The sequence below is a fragment of the Chinchilla lanigera genome, unplaced genomic scaffold, assembly GCF_000276665.1.
Source record: "Chinchilla lanigera isolate Chin_1 unplaced genomic scaffold, ChiLan1.0 scaffold00032, whole genome shotgun sequence".
Taxonomy (NCBI): Eukaryota; Metazoa; Chordata; class Mammalia; order Rodentia; family Chinchillidae; genus Chinchilla; species Chinchilla lanigera.
In genome coordinates this window covers 18,779,094-18,795,636 of record NW_004955433.1, presented here as the reverse complement: position 1 = coordinate 18,795,636, position 16,543 = coordinate 18,779,094, and the positions used below count along the sequence as shown (strand labels likewise).

The window sequence follows — 16,543 nt, the reverse complement described above, 5'->3', positions numbered from 1 at the left end:
TTTGGTTTTTCTCCGGTACCGGGAACCGAACTCACGACCTTGCGCTTGCCAGGCAGGCGCTTTTGCCGCTGAGCTAAATCCCCAGCCCCTGAATCCTTGTTTGAGTAACACCAGCATTGTTACACTATTGAACTACCATGTCATTAGGAAACAGAAATGACCATAATACTAACAATAATAATGATAATGACTGACATCTTATTGAATATTTAGTAGGAAAAAACAGTGTTTTAAGATTCTTACCTAAATGTACATCACGAATCACAAAAATCCTATGAGAGTATGTACTTTTTATGTTTTAGGCATAGGAAGAAATTAAGTTTCAGAGATGTCACATCCTTAATGTCACACAAAGCAGAGAGTGAAGTTTTGACTTCTATGTAACCAGTTTCACTCCAGAGTTCTTTCTTTTAGTGACAGCCTCATTGTCTTAACCATGAGTTAGATTTTGTGTCAGTACATGATCAAACTAGTTAAAGTATGACTAACTAAAAAACATAAAGGGCCACTAGTTTCTTAACAACATTCCGTTACTTGCAAAGTAAGGATATAATTTATTTTTAAGAGTAAAGAATTAGATGTCAAAAGGCATTATTTTGCTTTAACTGTAATGCATTGCCAATTTATACTATGTGCTTGGTACAACCCAAAGTGCTATAACTATTAGAAGTTCTGAAATTATGCTTCTCACATTTATTTCTGTCCTAAATCACAAAGTAATGGTAACCCATAGGCAAAATAAAGTGATTAATTTTTTAAATTTTTTAATGAAATTTTTAAAGATCAATGGGAAATACAAAAGGAAGAATATATTGTGGATATTTAAATTTGAAACTTTCTAATAGTAAAAGACACATTGTCATTATCTCCCTCAAAATACTCCCCCTAACTTCTAACATACTTAGTCCATTGTTCTTGTCACCTTCTGAAGCAGTTCTGGAAGTTTTCTTTCCTGAGTGTATTGAGCTGTAGTAAAATGTAGAGTGAATTCCATAATATTCAACTAAAAGGAAGGCTCCTAAAACCACTACTTTATGTCCTCATCTACCTTATTCACTGGATGATGGACTGTGAACTTCTAGCTCTTTTCTAAAGTTAAAAGAGCCCTGGAAGGTAAATATTTTGAATTAATTCAAGACACCAAGCCAGTCATAACAGTACTCTTGAAGAGAGACTTACCAAACTGCTTCAGAAAGAGGCACGATGACAGCAAGAGTGTGTTCCAAATAAAGTAGAGTATTGGGAGGGGATTAACGGCAATGTATCCTTTCCTGTAATATTTTTTAAAATTTAAACTCAGAATACATTTTTCAATCACACCATGTAAATGTTAAAACATGTATATTCAGAATCATGTGTGGCTATATCCTTCTATAAATCTGTAAACTTTTCACGGCTAGTTTTTGTTACCTCTTTCCCTGAACCATCATTTCACTGTTACTTTTTGTTATATTAAATCTATTATCATGTTAGCTACTGTGCTTGATTGGTACTTGTATTGAACACATATTGTAGTTATTTATAATAAAATATGAACTGCACTTTTTACTATTTTAGTTCTTGTCCAGTGCCTCATATTGAAGTAATAAATATCACAGAATCATAAATACAAATTAAGATAACTTTCTGAAAGTCCAGGAAATAATTTAACATAGAGTTAATGAAACTGCAAATGAAATAAGCACGTTGAGTAGTCCCTGATTTCAAGTATTTGTGTCTCTCCAACCTGTTCTCTGCACAGTGGTAATTTTTCTAATCTGTATAATTTATTCATCTCAGGGTACTTTCCAGAACATTATTTGCATGTATTATCCAGTAGCTTTAAAAACAGTGTTCGTTATTGGGAGGGAACACATGCAAATCGTCACATAGGTTTGTTGCAGTGATGCTTGTGCCAAGGACCACTCTATTTGGCAAACCCTTGTGACCTGATGAATGAAATGAGAGAAGCACTATGAGGATTCAAGATTTAAGTCATTTTCCTCCAAGATCCTCTGGAAAGCAGCACTGCAATCACTGTAAAAATTCCAAATGTCATTGGAGATGCTCGTAAATACTCAAATTGGAAAGAAACCTATCATTGCCCAGTAGCATTTCCAAATACACTTTGGTATTTCAAGTCACAGACACGAAACGGATGCAAAAGGTAATGTTCTTAATTTTCATCCTCTTATCAAGGTGAGGTTTTAAAGGTTGGATTTTTCTTCTTGTTCTTAACACAAACCATTCACGACAATTTAGAGAGCTGAAATTATCTTTGACCTTGGAGTCAAAGTTTTCCACCATATAAAGGGGTATTCCTAAGCTTTCAAAGGCAGTGGTATCATTATGCTTCGATCAGAAATGCTGATGTCAATTTTATGTTGCAGGTCATTCAAACAGTAAGTGCCATGGACAAAGATGATCCCAAAAATGGACATTATTTCTTATACAGTCTTCTTCCAGAAATGGCCAACAATCCAAATTTCACCATCAAGAAAAATGAAGGTAAATATATACACTTTTTGAAAGAAGGTCAAATGTAAGCTGGCAAGTAGAGCGTAGTTTCATAACATAGCAAAAAATATTCTTAAAATTATGTCTGTTCACTATGAGAAGGAGAAGTTTATCAGCCTAATGGCAAAATAATTAATTACTTACCTTTTCCAATATTGAAATAATAGATAAAAAATTGTTCACATGAAAATTAATTTTATCCCAGGGAATACGTCAGTCATCTTACTTTATACAACGAAGAGTATAACTTAACCCCTGTGAAAGTTCCAAGAAAATTTGAGATACTGAGATATCTGTCAGAGGAGGAACTGGTTGCACTTTGCAGTTGATAAATTTTAATTGAATGTTTACCAAGTCTTTAGAGAATGTCCATGCTAATTTTCCTGGTTTGTGGGTACACACTAGAAGTATTTGTTCTAAGCCTGCTCTGACTGTAATAATAGCAATTAGATCAGAAAATCCTTCTTGAAGGGCATTTCTTATCAATATTATTTTGGAGCTAACATAAGCTGATTTTATTGTTAAGTCTTTCACTCACAGAGAATATTTAATCCATTACATTGTTTCTTGAGAACCCAGAGTGTATTTCTATTTTTAAAAATATGCTCTATTTCATGTGAAGGTTATAGATAATTTTTTAAAAGCCTATGTAATATGTAAATTTTTCTCTCAAATTCCTGTATATTTAACAAGGACTTTTCACTTTAATTTGATTCTAATTCATTTGAATTAGGTATATTTGTTTGAAGAATATCAGCAAAATTTAGGTATTGCTTTTGGCTGTTTTCTTGGTCTACTCTAGGCATAGGTTAAATTTCTGAATTGTTTATATGCCAGCTATATTCATTTAGGAGGGTCAAATTTGGTGCATGAAATCTGGATTTTTTGGTATATTCTATTAAAAATAGGTAATAAATTTTAAGAAAACTTCTTTTATTGCAGTAACATTTTATGGCACATATCAAATATATTATGGCCTTTCTTTATAATGTAATGCTATTTAGTTCTTTGCATGTGCTTTGATGCAAGTGGTTACAACACAGAAAAGAAAAAATGAGAAGTCATTATATAGCTATCATTCACTGAGCTTATATATATTATATTATACTATAAATATGAAAGTGAGGAAATCTTGTTCTCTCCCTTCAAAAATGGACTATTCATTTGTTAGTCACCCTTAATTGGGAACTGCAACCCAAGAACATATTCCTTCTATATATTAATGCTGCCAAGATTTATCATTTACAGTAGTCACGTAAATTTATCTAAGACAAAACGTTACTCAGAAACTCCAAACTGAGCTGAAATCTGTGCATTCTATGATGAACACCCATGCTTATTTGGACAGTGAGATAACAAGGATCTGGAATTACTTTTGCATGTGAAACACCCTAAATTAAACAATTCTCCATGAAAAATAAGTTTTCTCTTCCAAATTCTCAAAGGCCCTATATGTTTTTTGTCCATCCTATAACTTCAAGATATGCTTATTATAGCTCTGCCCTGGAAAGAGCTACACACAAAAGTGTTGGATGAATGAAAAGGTATTAGGTATTTTACTAAGGAAAGTGTAATTTTGACCTGTAATTTACACCTAAAAATAGGTTTAATCTTACAGGGAATAAATTTCATTTTTTTCCCTAATTTTTGGAATCAACAGAAAGGAAAATTTGTAATCATAGGAAACCTTTGGGTCCATCATATACCTTAGTAAACCCTGCAATAGGATATTTGAAGTTATGTAGATTACGTTTCATTTTGGCAGCAGAAAATAAAAGTAATATTAGTCAGACCTTGTGCTGCACACCTGTGATCCCAGAATTTGGGAGGCTGAGGCAGAAGGATTGGTGAAAATTTGAGGCCAAATAGGCCTACATAGAGAGTACAAGACAAGCCTGAATGGTACAAAGAACCTGAAAAAAAAGTCTTGAAAGTTTAAAGTAATAATTTTAACTTTTCTAATAGATTTTTATATCTCGAAAAATTAATAAAATTGCAAAATGACTCAGGGTACATATGACACTCTGTGGTGTGATTGTTTAAGTTATATGTTTATTTGTTTTGCAAAGAGTGACCACAGAATTTATTATTCCAACTGGTTCTTTTTTTTTTTTTTAAGCAAAAAGCACTGCTGTTTATATTTATGTCCGGAAAACATCATAAACCAGGGCTGTCTTGTAGAAAGTAGGACACATGATCACGGTGATTTTGGATTTAGAATCCAAGTATTCAACATCTCCTCAAAGAATAAATCATGAACCCATATGTCTGTGGAATAGCTATGTAAAGTTTATGCAGCATTTCCTTTACATATATCAGAAACTCATGATTTTTTTGCTCCATAGACAACTACTTTCCCACCTGAGTAGTCACTATTAAAGTATAAAAAGAATAATTTGTGTCTTCTTAATGTGCAAAAACAATTCACATAATAGAAACTGTGAAATTTACAAGTTTGGTTTAGGTAGGTACACAGACAACCAACTATTTTGGGGGCCTCTTGCCAATTCATCATTAATAAAAACAGAACATGAAAACAATAGAAGCCCTAAAACTCTGGTACTTGCACATTTTATGTTAGAAATATAAAGAAATGAAATCTAATTGTATATCATATTTGAAATTGAATTTTCTTCTTAAGGTGGACTATAACATTGTCAGGAGCTGACACTCTCCACTGAGATCATAATGAATTACAAATTTCACCCAACCAGAACAATGTAAAGATTTTGAGTTTGGGCAATATATTCACATCCATAATTTATGGATGGATTATTCTCCTGTGTAATTTGATCTTTAAGGGAAGTACTTTCAAGTGTTTGATATTTTCTAAGGAAATTTCAGCCACCTCTTTCAGATCGAAATTATTGTGATTTTTCTTCTCTTTTATCTTGCTTGTCCCTAATGCTATTTTCAGTCAACTAATTCATAATCACAGAAAAAAAAAGAGAGAAATGAGCCGTCTCTTGTACCGTAAACAGTTGCGTGATTTCACAAATAATTCCCCTTTTAAATATATGAGAATCATATTTCTGCCAGAATACAAAGGCAACCTTCAATAAAGAGAAACATAAAAGGAAAGGTCAAAAATATGATGAGTCATTTATGACATGTACACACCTAAAACATCATAGCACCATGTACTTTTGAATTATATAGCTCAGACACTGGATTCTCCCTCTTCCAGTTGGATGAATTTATAAGCAAAGGCATTTGCTGACCACATTGCAGTATTGCTCCCCTTTTAACTGTGGAAATGGAAAATACCCAACAATTCAATACAGCAAGACAGGAAAGATCAATGGACCTTTTACAGATGCTGAAATATCTTGCTTGCAGGAAATTTGAGGTCTGCAGAAACCTCCTCTTCTTCAGACACATTGTAGGAAAAAAAAGAAACAACTTTCATTGGAATTGCTAGAGCACAGTGGTGAAATAGGAATCTTCATGGTTTACACTGAAATGTTTGAATCATATATACAGATAAATGAGGAAAAACACCAAGCTCTGATCTCTAAGGGCAGCCTGTGGGAAGGAGAGGAGTCGACAGTGAACCTGGCCCTGGTTAGATCTTATTTCCACTTAAGAAAAAGCAGTAAGGGAACCACAGAATCTCATGATATGGATCTTTTTGGTTGATATTTCCTAGCAGAGTTAAATTTTGTTGATAAGAAGCTCATGCTAAAGGCATTAATTGATAATTGATCCAAATAATGTAGCTGATAATAAGAACATTGGAATATGCATGTCTTGTGCTACATCAGTGTCACTAACACAGTTTCCAATACAGACTGTCTCAGGCTATTTGGTACGAATTTCCATCTCAAGTGAGTAGCATACTTCAACTGCATACATTTTATCATTTTTTTTCCAAATGTGTGTGTATCACCTGTTAAAACACCCTTATTCTGGGCAAATCACTGTAAGTTTCATTTCCGCCTGCATTTTAGATATGCGTCGATAGATATGTGTAAACAAGGATGTCTTTTAGTACAAAGAAAATCATTTCTCAATAACTGGGACAGAATCATTTTCATGTGAATCTAGTAGTTCTTAACTTCTCATATTATGTTATACATCCTTTGGCATATTATTGTCAATCAAGTCTCTTTGTAACTTTTACTGTAGGGAATCCTTAATGTTTAGCAGTGATTTTGAAAGGGGCTTCATCAATCTTTTTAAAGATATAGACCCTTACTAGCATCTATAGCAAGAAATCTGCTTTGCAATATTATAATGTATTGCAGTCTAAAAGATGTAATAGAAAGACAAATGGTTTTTTAAAGGAGCAGAAGAAGGAAAAAAAGGAGAAAGAAGGACAATGAAGTATTCACCAACCGTGGAGATGAGTTCTGGCTTCAGTTCTGAATGAGTGCTGGCTTCGGTTTTGAATATGGAGACTCTTTTTTTTCTCTATTTTTTCCTACATTTCCTTTACCATAGTGAAATTTGGCTTCCTGCACACAATGGATAAACGTAGCTTCCAAAATTTTAACATATTTCTCCATTGTAATACAAGTTGGAGGAATCATGACTCTGTGAGAATCATTTTGCGCAAGCTTGAAAATTATAGACATTTTTTCTATGTACATGTGATTACCATCAGTTTATTTCAGGCTTCTCTTTTTACAAAATCAAAACTTGCTGCCGGAAAATGAAAGCAGTTTTCCAAGCCAGGAAAAGCTAACTCTCTTTTCTTTCACTTAATCCTTATGACCCTGCTCTTTTATTCAGGATGTAGGTGTCAAGTAGACACATCAATCTCTCTTCTGCCTTAACGCATCTATACTCTATACACATCAAGACTGAATTGCACCTCGAAGACCTTCCTGCTGTTCCACACAGCAAAGAAGGCTGCTTGGGTAGGGGCCAGTGTTGCTCTTTCTGGCAACCTGTAGTCTGTTTAAGATTTTCCATTACTCCAGGCTGCTTTGAAGCTAGGAAGGGACATTCCTAAATGACATTTTTTTCTCCAAATTGCTTTTATAAGAACCCTCATCCTCTCAGCTACAGGAGATCTATTATTACGGGGTTTTCCAGGAAACCATACTTCTGAGTAATTAAATGAATATGATAATTAAAGCCTATATATCTGTATTTTCAATATAGTGATATTGTCTGCGCTGCTCATATTGCAGAATTTCTCAGAAGAAAACACATAGCACCAAACACTGACCATGGGTGCTTCCCATTAAATTTCAGATATCACCCTTGTGAAACATGGAACTTTTCCTCAATGAAGAATAATAAAATACAGTGCTGCATTTGCATCAAACAGAAATTCAAAAGCATCCCAAATATGTAGAATAGCATTATGTATACATGATCCAAAGACTTCTGTTTTAGTAATTCATAATTTATTGTTTATGCTTCCAGCAATATGTTGTTAATAAAAACACATTTATGTTTCATTTTATTGCATAAACTGTAATTAAGGGCAATGTGCACACTAAGAAAAATAGATAACAGATCTGTACTTCTAAGTCGCACATGGTTGTGCAGTTAGGTGCAGGGACAAAGAGATAGTCTTCATTTAGCCTCTTGTATTTTTATGGTCCGCATATTTTTTTCTTAAAAAATAGTGCAGGTACACCTTCAGAAATGAAGATTTTCTTTATAAATATTAAAAATCTTAAAATCATTATTCTGCACACACATAGAACTCTCCTCAGTATCTATATTTCAGTGTTTGTTATGGGAGACAATTTATTCCTGAGATTACTGACTAAAGGGCTATAATTTGGATACATAGCATAGACTTATATGTGTGATTGTCAGAGTGTGATTCAAAGTTGTGAATTGTAACAGAGTTTCTCTGTCAATTTTCTAGCAATCATTTTGGTCCTTGCAGAGCATCCTAATTTTAAAAAAGTAACACCAAGAAAATAAACTGGCACATGCTTAGTTGTCTTAAAGTTATTTGGGTTATCTTGAAGATGTCATAGGACAAAGGCCTTGCTATGACAACTTGTCTTTGAGAATTTTGCTTCAAATTCTGGGCAAAAAAAAATAAAAGGATCATTTGAACATCAGAGGCATTATAAAGAATTACTTAGAGAAAGCTTTTTCATTCAGCCAGTTTTGTTTGAATCACTTTGTTGCTTGTTTCATTAAAAATAATATTATTGACTGATTTATCTTCTATTTGCAAGCACAAAGATAGGTTTAGGGATTTTGTGGGTAAGAAACAAACACACCTGTCCCGAGGAAAGCACAACCAAGGATTAAAATTGAATGCTGCAGCAAAATGACCTGTCAGTCTCTGCACATTCTTTTTTTCTAAAAATGCATTAAGTGTAGTTGACAATCCTTTCATCTCTTTTCAGCACAGGAGTTTGCATTTAGAATGAATTTCAGTGCTTTATAGACACAACATTAGGCATATGTGATATTCTGAGGATGTGACCTGAGTTACACACAACAGATGCTTAGGGTGCCTCAGTTTATTAAAGAGGTGGATAGAGAAGATCCACTGATGATTTGGAGTTGGATGATTTGGGAGCCCTAACAGGGACTCTTCAGGTAGACAAACATGCCAAAGATGACTTAGGAAGAATTAGAATGAAAAACAAAAGAGAGGCCTTGTGGATCATAGCAGAGCAGAGCCCTCAGGGTGAACAATATTTACATTTGAATCCCAGCTCTTCTGAATATGGTCTGCCAGAACATGCACAAAAATTGAATGAATCTTGAACCTTTATCTGCAAACTGGAAATCATATTTATTCCTATGTTTTCCTAAATAACAGAATATTAAATCAAGTCAAGTACAAATAACATTAAAAATGGTAATCTGACAGGTTCGTTATCAAGTGTATTGGAGATATTCATTAAAAAAGTCACCTTCCATTCTTCTATTCTGTATTTTGAAACTTCCTGAATTTATTTAATCTGTCCAATGTTTAATATAAAATATTAAGACAGAATCTGAAGTACAATATTTGGGAGGTAGTTAATAATACCATATTTCATTGCTGCTTATTTGCTGATCCAGTGTTTTATTATGGCAGCAGAGGAAACAGAAAAATGGATAACAGGAATATTTGGGCCATGTAAGTATTTCTTGCATAGAATCCTCAATAGAGTAACATAATGAAAACTAAAAATTAAGACTACCTAGAAAATTTAGGTTTCCAAGGGATAAAGTATATCTGTCTTTACATATTGCTGAGTAGGGTATTTGAGAGTTGATAGAAGAACAGAATTTTTTAGGTAAGAGCACCTTAGCAAATCACTAGTTCCTGAGGGCCTCGAATGTTAAATATAACATTTCAGTTGTGGGTTGGCAGAGTGGCAAGCATCTGTAATCCCAGCCCTCCAAGAAGCAGAGACAGAAGCACTACAATTTTGAGCCCAGCTAAGGCAATTCAGTGACTTAGCGAAACCATGTCTCAACAGCACCCCACAAAAAACAAACCAAACAGTAACAGAAAACAGGCTAAGTATATAGAGTGAAGGCTTTGGACTCAACATCCAGCACAAAGGGGGTGGATTTCAATTGTTTAAAAAAAAAAAAGGAAATGGGACACTAAATGTACATGTTTACTTCCCCTTGAACACACTTTGTCTTAAACACGCTGAACTGGTTACATTTTTAAAATGGTTTAAATTACTTTCCCCTTCCTTTCTTCTAGAATATATATCCTCTGTTTCTGCATCTCGATCTAGCTAACTTCTAATCATTTGTAATAACTGAAACTAGCTTCATCTGTAAGCCAAACAAATAGGTGGTTAATAGTTGCTGTGCAGTTTGGTGTGTTTGCTTTCCTCTGTAGCACAGTGTGACGTGGGTAAGGCAGACCTGAGTGGAGAATCATCTCCACCACTGTCCTCTGAGGTTATTAATAATAGATCCTATCATTATTCACTCATTCATTCATCTGATGCCTATTTATTTAGTGTCTACCATGTACCAGGCATTACCTTGGGAATTGGATACTAATGTAGAGAATAAAATAGGCACTGCTTCCTCTCTCCTGTGCAATTTATTTTTGTTATCTTGGGACTCAGTCTTTGAATATCAATTTGAATTCTTGGATAGAAAACTATAATTTAACATGCACTTTTGTCATATAGTAGAGAAATTCATAGGCTAGTCTTCAAAATACTATGATTTAAGGTGGAATGATCACACATTCTAACTTCTATACTAAGAGACTTTTCTCTTAGGGTTTTCCCAGTTTTTGAACCTAGCCCTATAAAAAGATTTAGTTAGGCTGTCATTGATTTCCTCTATCTAATCTTTAGGAATTATTTGAGTGATCAGAGCAGTATTATATATCCATAATTGTAGACAGGTAATTCTCCCTCTGAATTTAATATTAGTGTATCTATTATGTTGGAACATGTCACGCAAACTGTTTATAGTTTTAAGGTCAAAGCATGTTGGTAAGCCCTTTCTGAATTCACACTGACCCATAGGTGTCACCGTAATTTATGTCCCAAACAGCCTGTGTTCTAGAGCTGATGATTCTATTTTCACCTTTATTAGAATCTATTACAGTTTTAATCCACAACACATTGTATATATTTCTTCTTTTTTTAGCTTCTATGTATCATTGAGTCAAACATCTGTCAGTAAAAGAAGGCATTAGATTTCAATATACAATACTTACTGACACTTCTTGGCTACTAGAGAATAAAATTAGGGTGGTATCTGGGCATGATATTCAGTGCATTCCCCTCTTCTATCTGCTCTAAGATGCTAATGCAAAGTGAATGAGCTAATGCACTTTGTGGAGGATAATAATTATTGTCCTTGGAACTTTCTGGGTTACTCATTGCCTTTGCATTCATCCTAATAGTTTGGCTACCAGGATTTCCTCCCTGTGTTGTATTAGAATAATATTCTTAGCAATCTGAGGCTGCTTGTCTCAGTGTAGTCCAAAAAAAAAACAAAAAAAAAAACCCAAAACCTGATGGTGTATCTAGTAGGTTGAGCACAACCATCCTCTGAATTTCATTCTTTTCTTTTGGCAAGAAAGTCAGTGTCAGTGCCATCAAAGTCACCCCGTGATTTATTTTTACTGTGTGGAGTTTAGTCTTTCTTCATCCTAAGTGAGTGGATGAATGCTGGAGAGCTACGTGCTCATCTCTTCTCACATCATAAGTGGGCAAACTTGGTATTAGAAGATATATTGTAAGCTTTCAAATCAGATAAATCCTGAGTTCACCACTTAATGGAGATATGGCATTTGGTCAGGTTTTAAACATTCTATAATAGGCATTAAATATTTGACAATATTAAATCAAAATTTCTATGATGAACAAATAAAAGAATACAGCATAACTGGCAAAGGTAGCATGTGTAATTTAAGTGGTGGTTGGTATGCTTTGTCTTTTTTACCAACCTTCAAAACTATGCACATGAAAAAGATCTTCACCATAGAAATTATTGTATAAATCTCCTTCATAGAAAATGTTGTGTTGCATTATTAAAAGATATCCTTCCATAATATTATAGCTTCTCTTTTTCAGTACTTATGGGCAGAATTCTGGGCATACTTAAAAATTAAATGGTTCTCATATACTAAAAGAACTCAAAAAACATAAGAGAAATGATTCCTATATTTCAGAATTTGATAGCATTATATAACTTATAAGCTTGGATTCAAGGAAATATAAGAACTTTGTGAAGATATTTAATTATTTGCTTCTGCCTTGATTTATCCTGGAAATTTCTCAGAAAAGGATAGCCTCAGTAAACTTCTGAAGAAATAAAAATATGGTTTATATCTCCTGCAGTTTCAGGAGAATGGTCAGAAGCACAGGTAGTTCACTAAAATGGAAAAATAATGTTTAAAAGTTTTAAAGACTCAATTGCCATGAAACAGTTTGTGAAGAGCTATAAACTCTATAATCATAAAACTTGCTTGGTTACCAAAAGAAAATTAATGAAGTTATATTTAGTATTTTGAGTATATGTGCATCTTCTCTTTAGTTTAGCGGAATAAAAAAAATGCATCCCCATATAAGGTTTTACAAACTATAATGTTGAAGAAAGCTATCTTTAAGTAATACTACTGATTTTAGCAGAATAACAAATGTATCCTACATGTTTAGAAGGCTTTCACATCCACTTTTAGGTATCAGTTTAATATTGATATTGAGAGGTAGATTTGTGAAAACATACTTTATATATACATCAGTTATTTATGGAAGAGTTTTGTAGTAGATAGTTCTAAATCTTAAAAAAAAAAACATTTTAGTCCAGCTCTGAAGCATATGTTAACAGTTAATGTGAAACTTGATTTTGATATAAATGTAAATAGGCTAAAGTTCAATAAAGGAAATTTTAAAATAGTTAAGAGACAGTTACCTAAAATCTATCATATTTATCTTCCAAAAGACAGATAAGCAATTACAATATATACAAGTAATAACATAAAACCACTAGCAATAGCAAAAACAACTATGATTCATCACAAGAAGATTATTCCTAATTGAAGGCCTATAGGAAGGCTTGTTTGGAAGATCTACAGCAGCTCTTTGACTTGAAAACACATTTCTTTAAGACATACAGATAAAATAACCAGTACTGCATAGGTGTCATTTTTGCTCTTTTGTATCTTTTAAATGACTCAAATGCTGAAAAATAAAATGAACAGAATGTACCTAGTGAATAGTTATGGAAATTTTAGAAGTTAAAAAAAATCACTGTTTAATTCTATTAATATTTTTCCATCTGCATTATTTTATTTTAATGTTAATGTATAATGACTATTTTGTACACGATGCCTTAAGAAGGGGGACACTGATAATTCATTAATTTTTGAAAATAAAAAGGTGTTTAAATGAGTTAGATGGAAACTAAAGCCTTTTAAAATATTTACTGTTTTCTGGAATTGAGATTTTCATAGCTGTATGATTACACATGAGCAGTATTTACACATTTTTGGAAATACAACCTAAAATTTAAATGATTTAAAGCTTAAGTGTACAAGAATATAGGAATCCTGACCTAGAACCATATTCTCCTTCCCTGAATATCTGTAGAGATATTATTTCCATATAGAGCAAAGTACAAATTTCAACTGGTTCACTGGAAATGTACATCAACATAACATGCTGGACTATTTGAGACTGGAAAAGTTCAACCATTGTGGTCTAAAAGTGTAAAAAAGAAAAACTGACATTTCACTAAAATGATGACATTTAAATACAACATTTCTACAACTGTAAAATACCTAATCCAAGGATATCAATATATGAGCAAAATACAGAATCTTTAATATTTCAGTGGCTATGACTGAGTGGGGCACATTTGCTTATGAACAGAACAACAGAGAAAAGAAATAATCCACAAAGAAGAATAATTCTGGGAGAAATGATGACATAATACAGCTTAATACTCCAGTGAAATTAAAGCATACACAGACTGAAGAGCTATAAGTAGAAGCACATTTAAAAGATAGTCATCATTTTTACATTATTGCTTAATGTTTTATACAATGTCTTAGAAAATAATTGAAAAATGATTACCAAAATATACCTGCTCGTTACTTTTAAAAACACAATATCTAAACTTGGAAATGAAAAATGAGCATCTAACATCCAAATTAGTCTGTACAAGTTTCTCAGTGAGAAGCATTACTGGGACAGGTACTGAACTGGATCTTATATTTGAGCAAGAGAATGTGGAGTTTTACTTTCCTAGAACTTCAGTGAATGGCATTTCATCCTCAGCTGGGAAAGGGTAATGTGAGCATGGAAAAGAACAGGGCAAAAGTCTGCAGAACATTAAGTACTGTAGTCTAGGTGAATCCAGTAGCAAAGTTGGCGAGGCCTCATAAATTTGGCTGACGGTAGGAATGAAATTTAATCCTAGCTAGATAAAATTTATTCTGAAATGGATCCTAAATTTCAATATATATGATGCTAAGCAGTGAGAAGATTCAAATTTTTAAGGATAATATGGTAGCAAGAATGTCAGAAACTAAACACACATACACAAACCTCAACATTTGCTGCAAAATGTTCTCTCCTGTGACTCATTTTTCACAGGGGAACTGGTCAAGGTACTTTGTTACATGGACCGTCCGTTGCACCTTAGAGGGCCAAAGGTGAAAGGAGAAGTTAAGAAGTCCAGAGTGCTGTAAATGCCAGCAAGAGATCCCGTGTAACTCAGAAATTTAAAGTAAAAACCTAGCCACAAATATTAGGCAGAGAAAGTGGACAATTTACCGATCAATTTCTGTATCTTTGCCAGCTCTGTTACTGTCGGTCCATTAGATATTGGACATCTGTATACCAAGGACATTGACAGGGTTTTGAGTCTAAGCTTGTTGATATGTAGAATACATGAGTTGTTCACCTAAGAGGGCCAAGAGTTTAAAGAAAAAAATATTTCAATGTAGCAAATTTGGAGAGATAAGGAAAGGAAAGACCTGTCATACCTATGACATTATTATGTGTGATCTCACAAAATTCTTGCCTCTCTTGGGCTTCTAATACATGAAAAGCTATCAGAGGCAATGATGATGAAAGTGAGCAAGGATAGCAATGATCACAAAAGGCAAAGGAGCCATTTTCAAGAGTGGATCCTGTGCATAGGCTTCATCACCTGCCACCTGGTCTTTGATAAGACACTGCCCCTCTCAACCCTGGTCTTCTCTGAAAATGGTTACATAAAGTGAAGCAGACCCAAATAACACAAATATCAACTTTAAATTACCCATTAAATGACCACATCCAGGTTCTTCTTCAAAGATGTTGCATGATACTGTGATGCTGTCTTTTCTTGTCTTTCCGATGTTTTGTGTCTCTGCTGCCTGAACTGCCGCAAGCAGATTCTTTCTACAGAGTGTACAGGATGGTAAAAGCAGCCCCAGGAAGAAAAATCCTGTTTGAATTTCACAGCCTGCTGTGTTTTTGTCAGGGAGGTGCTGAAAGGTTTTCTTTTTTTTACAGCAGGTACCATATCATTTATTGGAAAAATTCTATGTTTGGCCTTGGAAGTGAACAGGTGACCTGACTGACTGACTCGTGTGTGTGTGTGTGTGTGTAGGAATGAAATGTTCTCAGGCCTGTTGGCTACAGTTATGTGATCTCTTCCCTGATGGTCCCTGGCTACACTTCCCATGAAAATCTCCTGATCCCAGTGAGTCTCCCTTGTCTTAGTTTCTGAAGAGATCTTCTCATTGTCAAACTCCTGGGCCCCTTAGTCTATAGGTTGACAATGGTGATTCCAGCTTTCAATCCACAGGACAGTTTCCCCTAGGTTAACTGTGACTGAGTAACCTGAGGGGTCTTTTCAGCCCTTTCCACTCAAGCCACTTGATGGATAATCCCAACCAACCAGAAGGAATGGAGGAAGGTCAGTTTGAAAACAAAAGTCAGATTTGGTAAAAGCAGAATAAATAAGAGTCATAGAAAGGCCAGAGGCATCAGTGCTTTAAATGACCTCAGCAGTGGGATTCCTTCACTTCCCTTGGGGAGAAGCTTCTTAGTAAAGAATCACTCTTCTTTGCAGAAAGTTATGAATTGCAGTTGTCTATTTTGTGACTTACATTGCATTACATTGCAATATGTCATTGTGAGATGTGACATAATATAATGTAAGTGACAGGCAGCTAAAATTTTACAGCAAGAAAACTTTTTTTTTATATCCAGAATCTGCTATCAAATTTTGTAGCAGCTATCAATCCATTTTCTTGCAGATAGATCAAAAATTTGATCATGGAAAGCAGGTCATTTTGAAACATCTACAAACACTTCAGTGCCTACACAACTAGGTTCTCATAAATCAGTTGGAAACAAACCCTCCAAAAGTTGCATCAGTCTTTACTCAAAAATCTGTTTTTTATTTCTAAAAACGGAGCAATATTGTTTTAGAGTGTGAGCTTTGCTTTCTTGTGGGTAAGGGCAAGAAGTGATGATCGAATACAGTGCTTTATTTTCTAAACCAGAGCAGCAGTTCCCAACCGGGGTTGATTATATAATCCAGGAGACATGGATGATGCCTGGAGCTGTCATCAGGTCGTCATTGGGAGAAGAAAGATTACGCCAGATTATACCAGAGATTACACCAAAGACTCTTTGGTTCTGGA

At 34.2% G+C, this 16,543-nt stretch overlaps 1 protein-coding gene across 3 annotated transcripts in view; it reads left to right on the top strand.

Annotated features, from left to right (window-relative positions):
• The window catches only part of Cdh8 (cadherin 8, type 2), a 356,488-nt gene that overhangs the window by 298,566 nt on the left and 41,379 nt on the right, over window positions 1–16,543 (top strand). For all 3 annotated transcript variants that reach the window (XM_005388458.2, XM_005388456.2, XM_005388457.2), the window contains exon 10: window positions 2,370–2,487. In XM_005388458.2, the coding sequence (XP_005388515.1) occupies window positions 2,370–2,487 (118 nt within the window). The remainder of the gene's footprint in view (window positions 1–2,369; window positions 2,488–16,543) is intronic.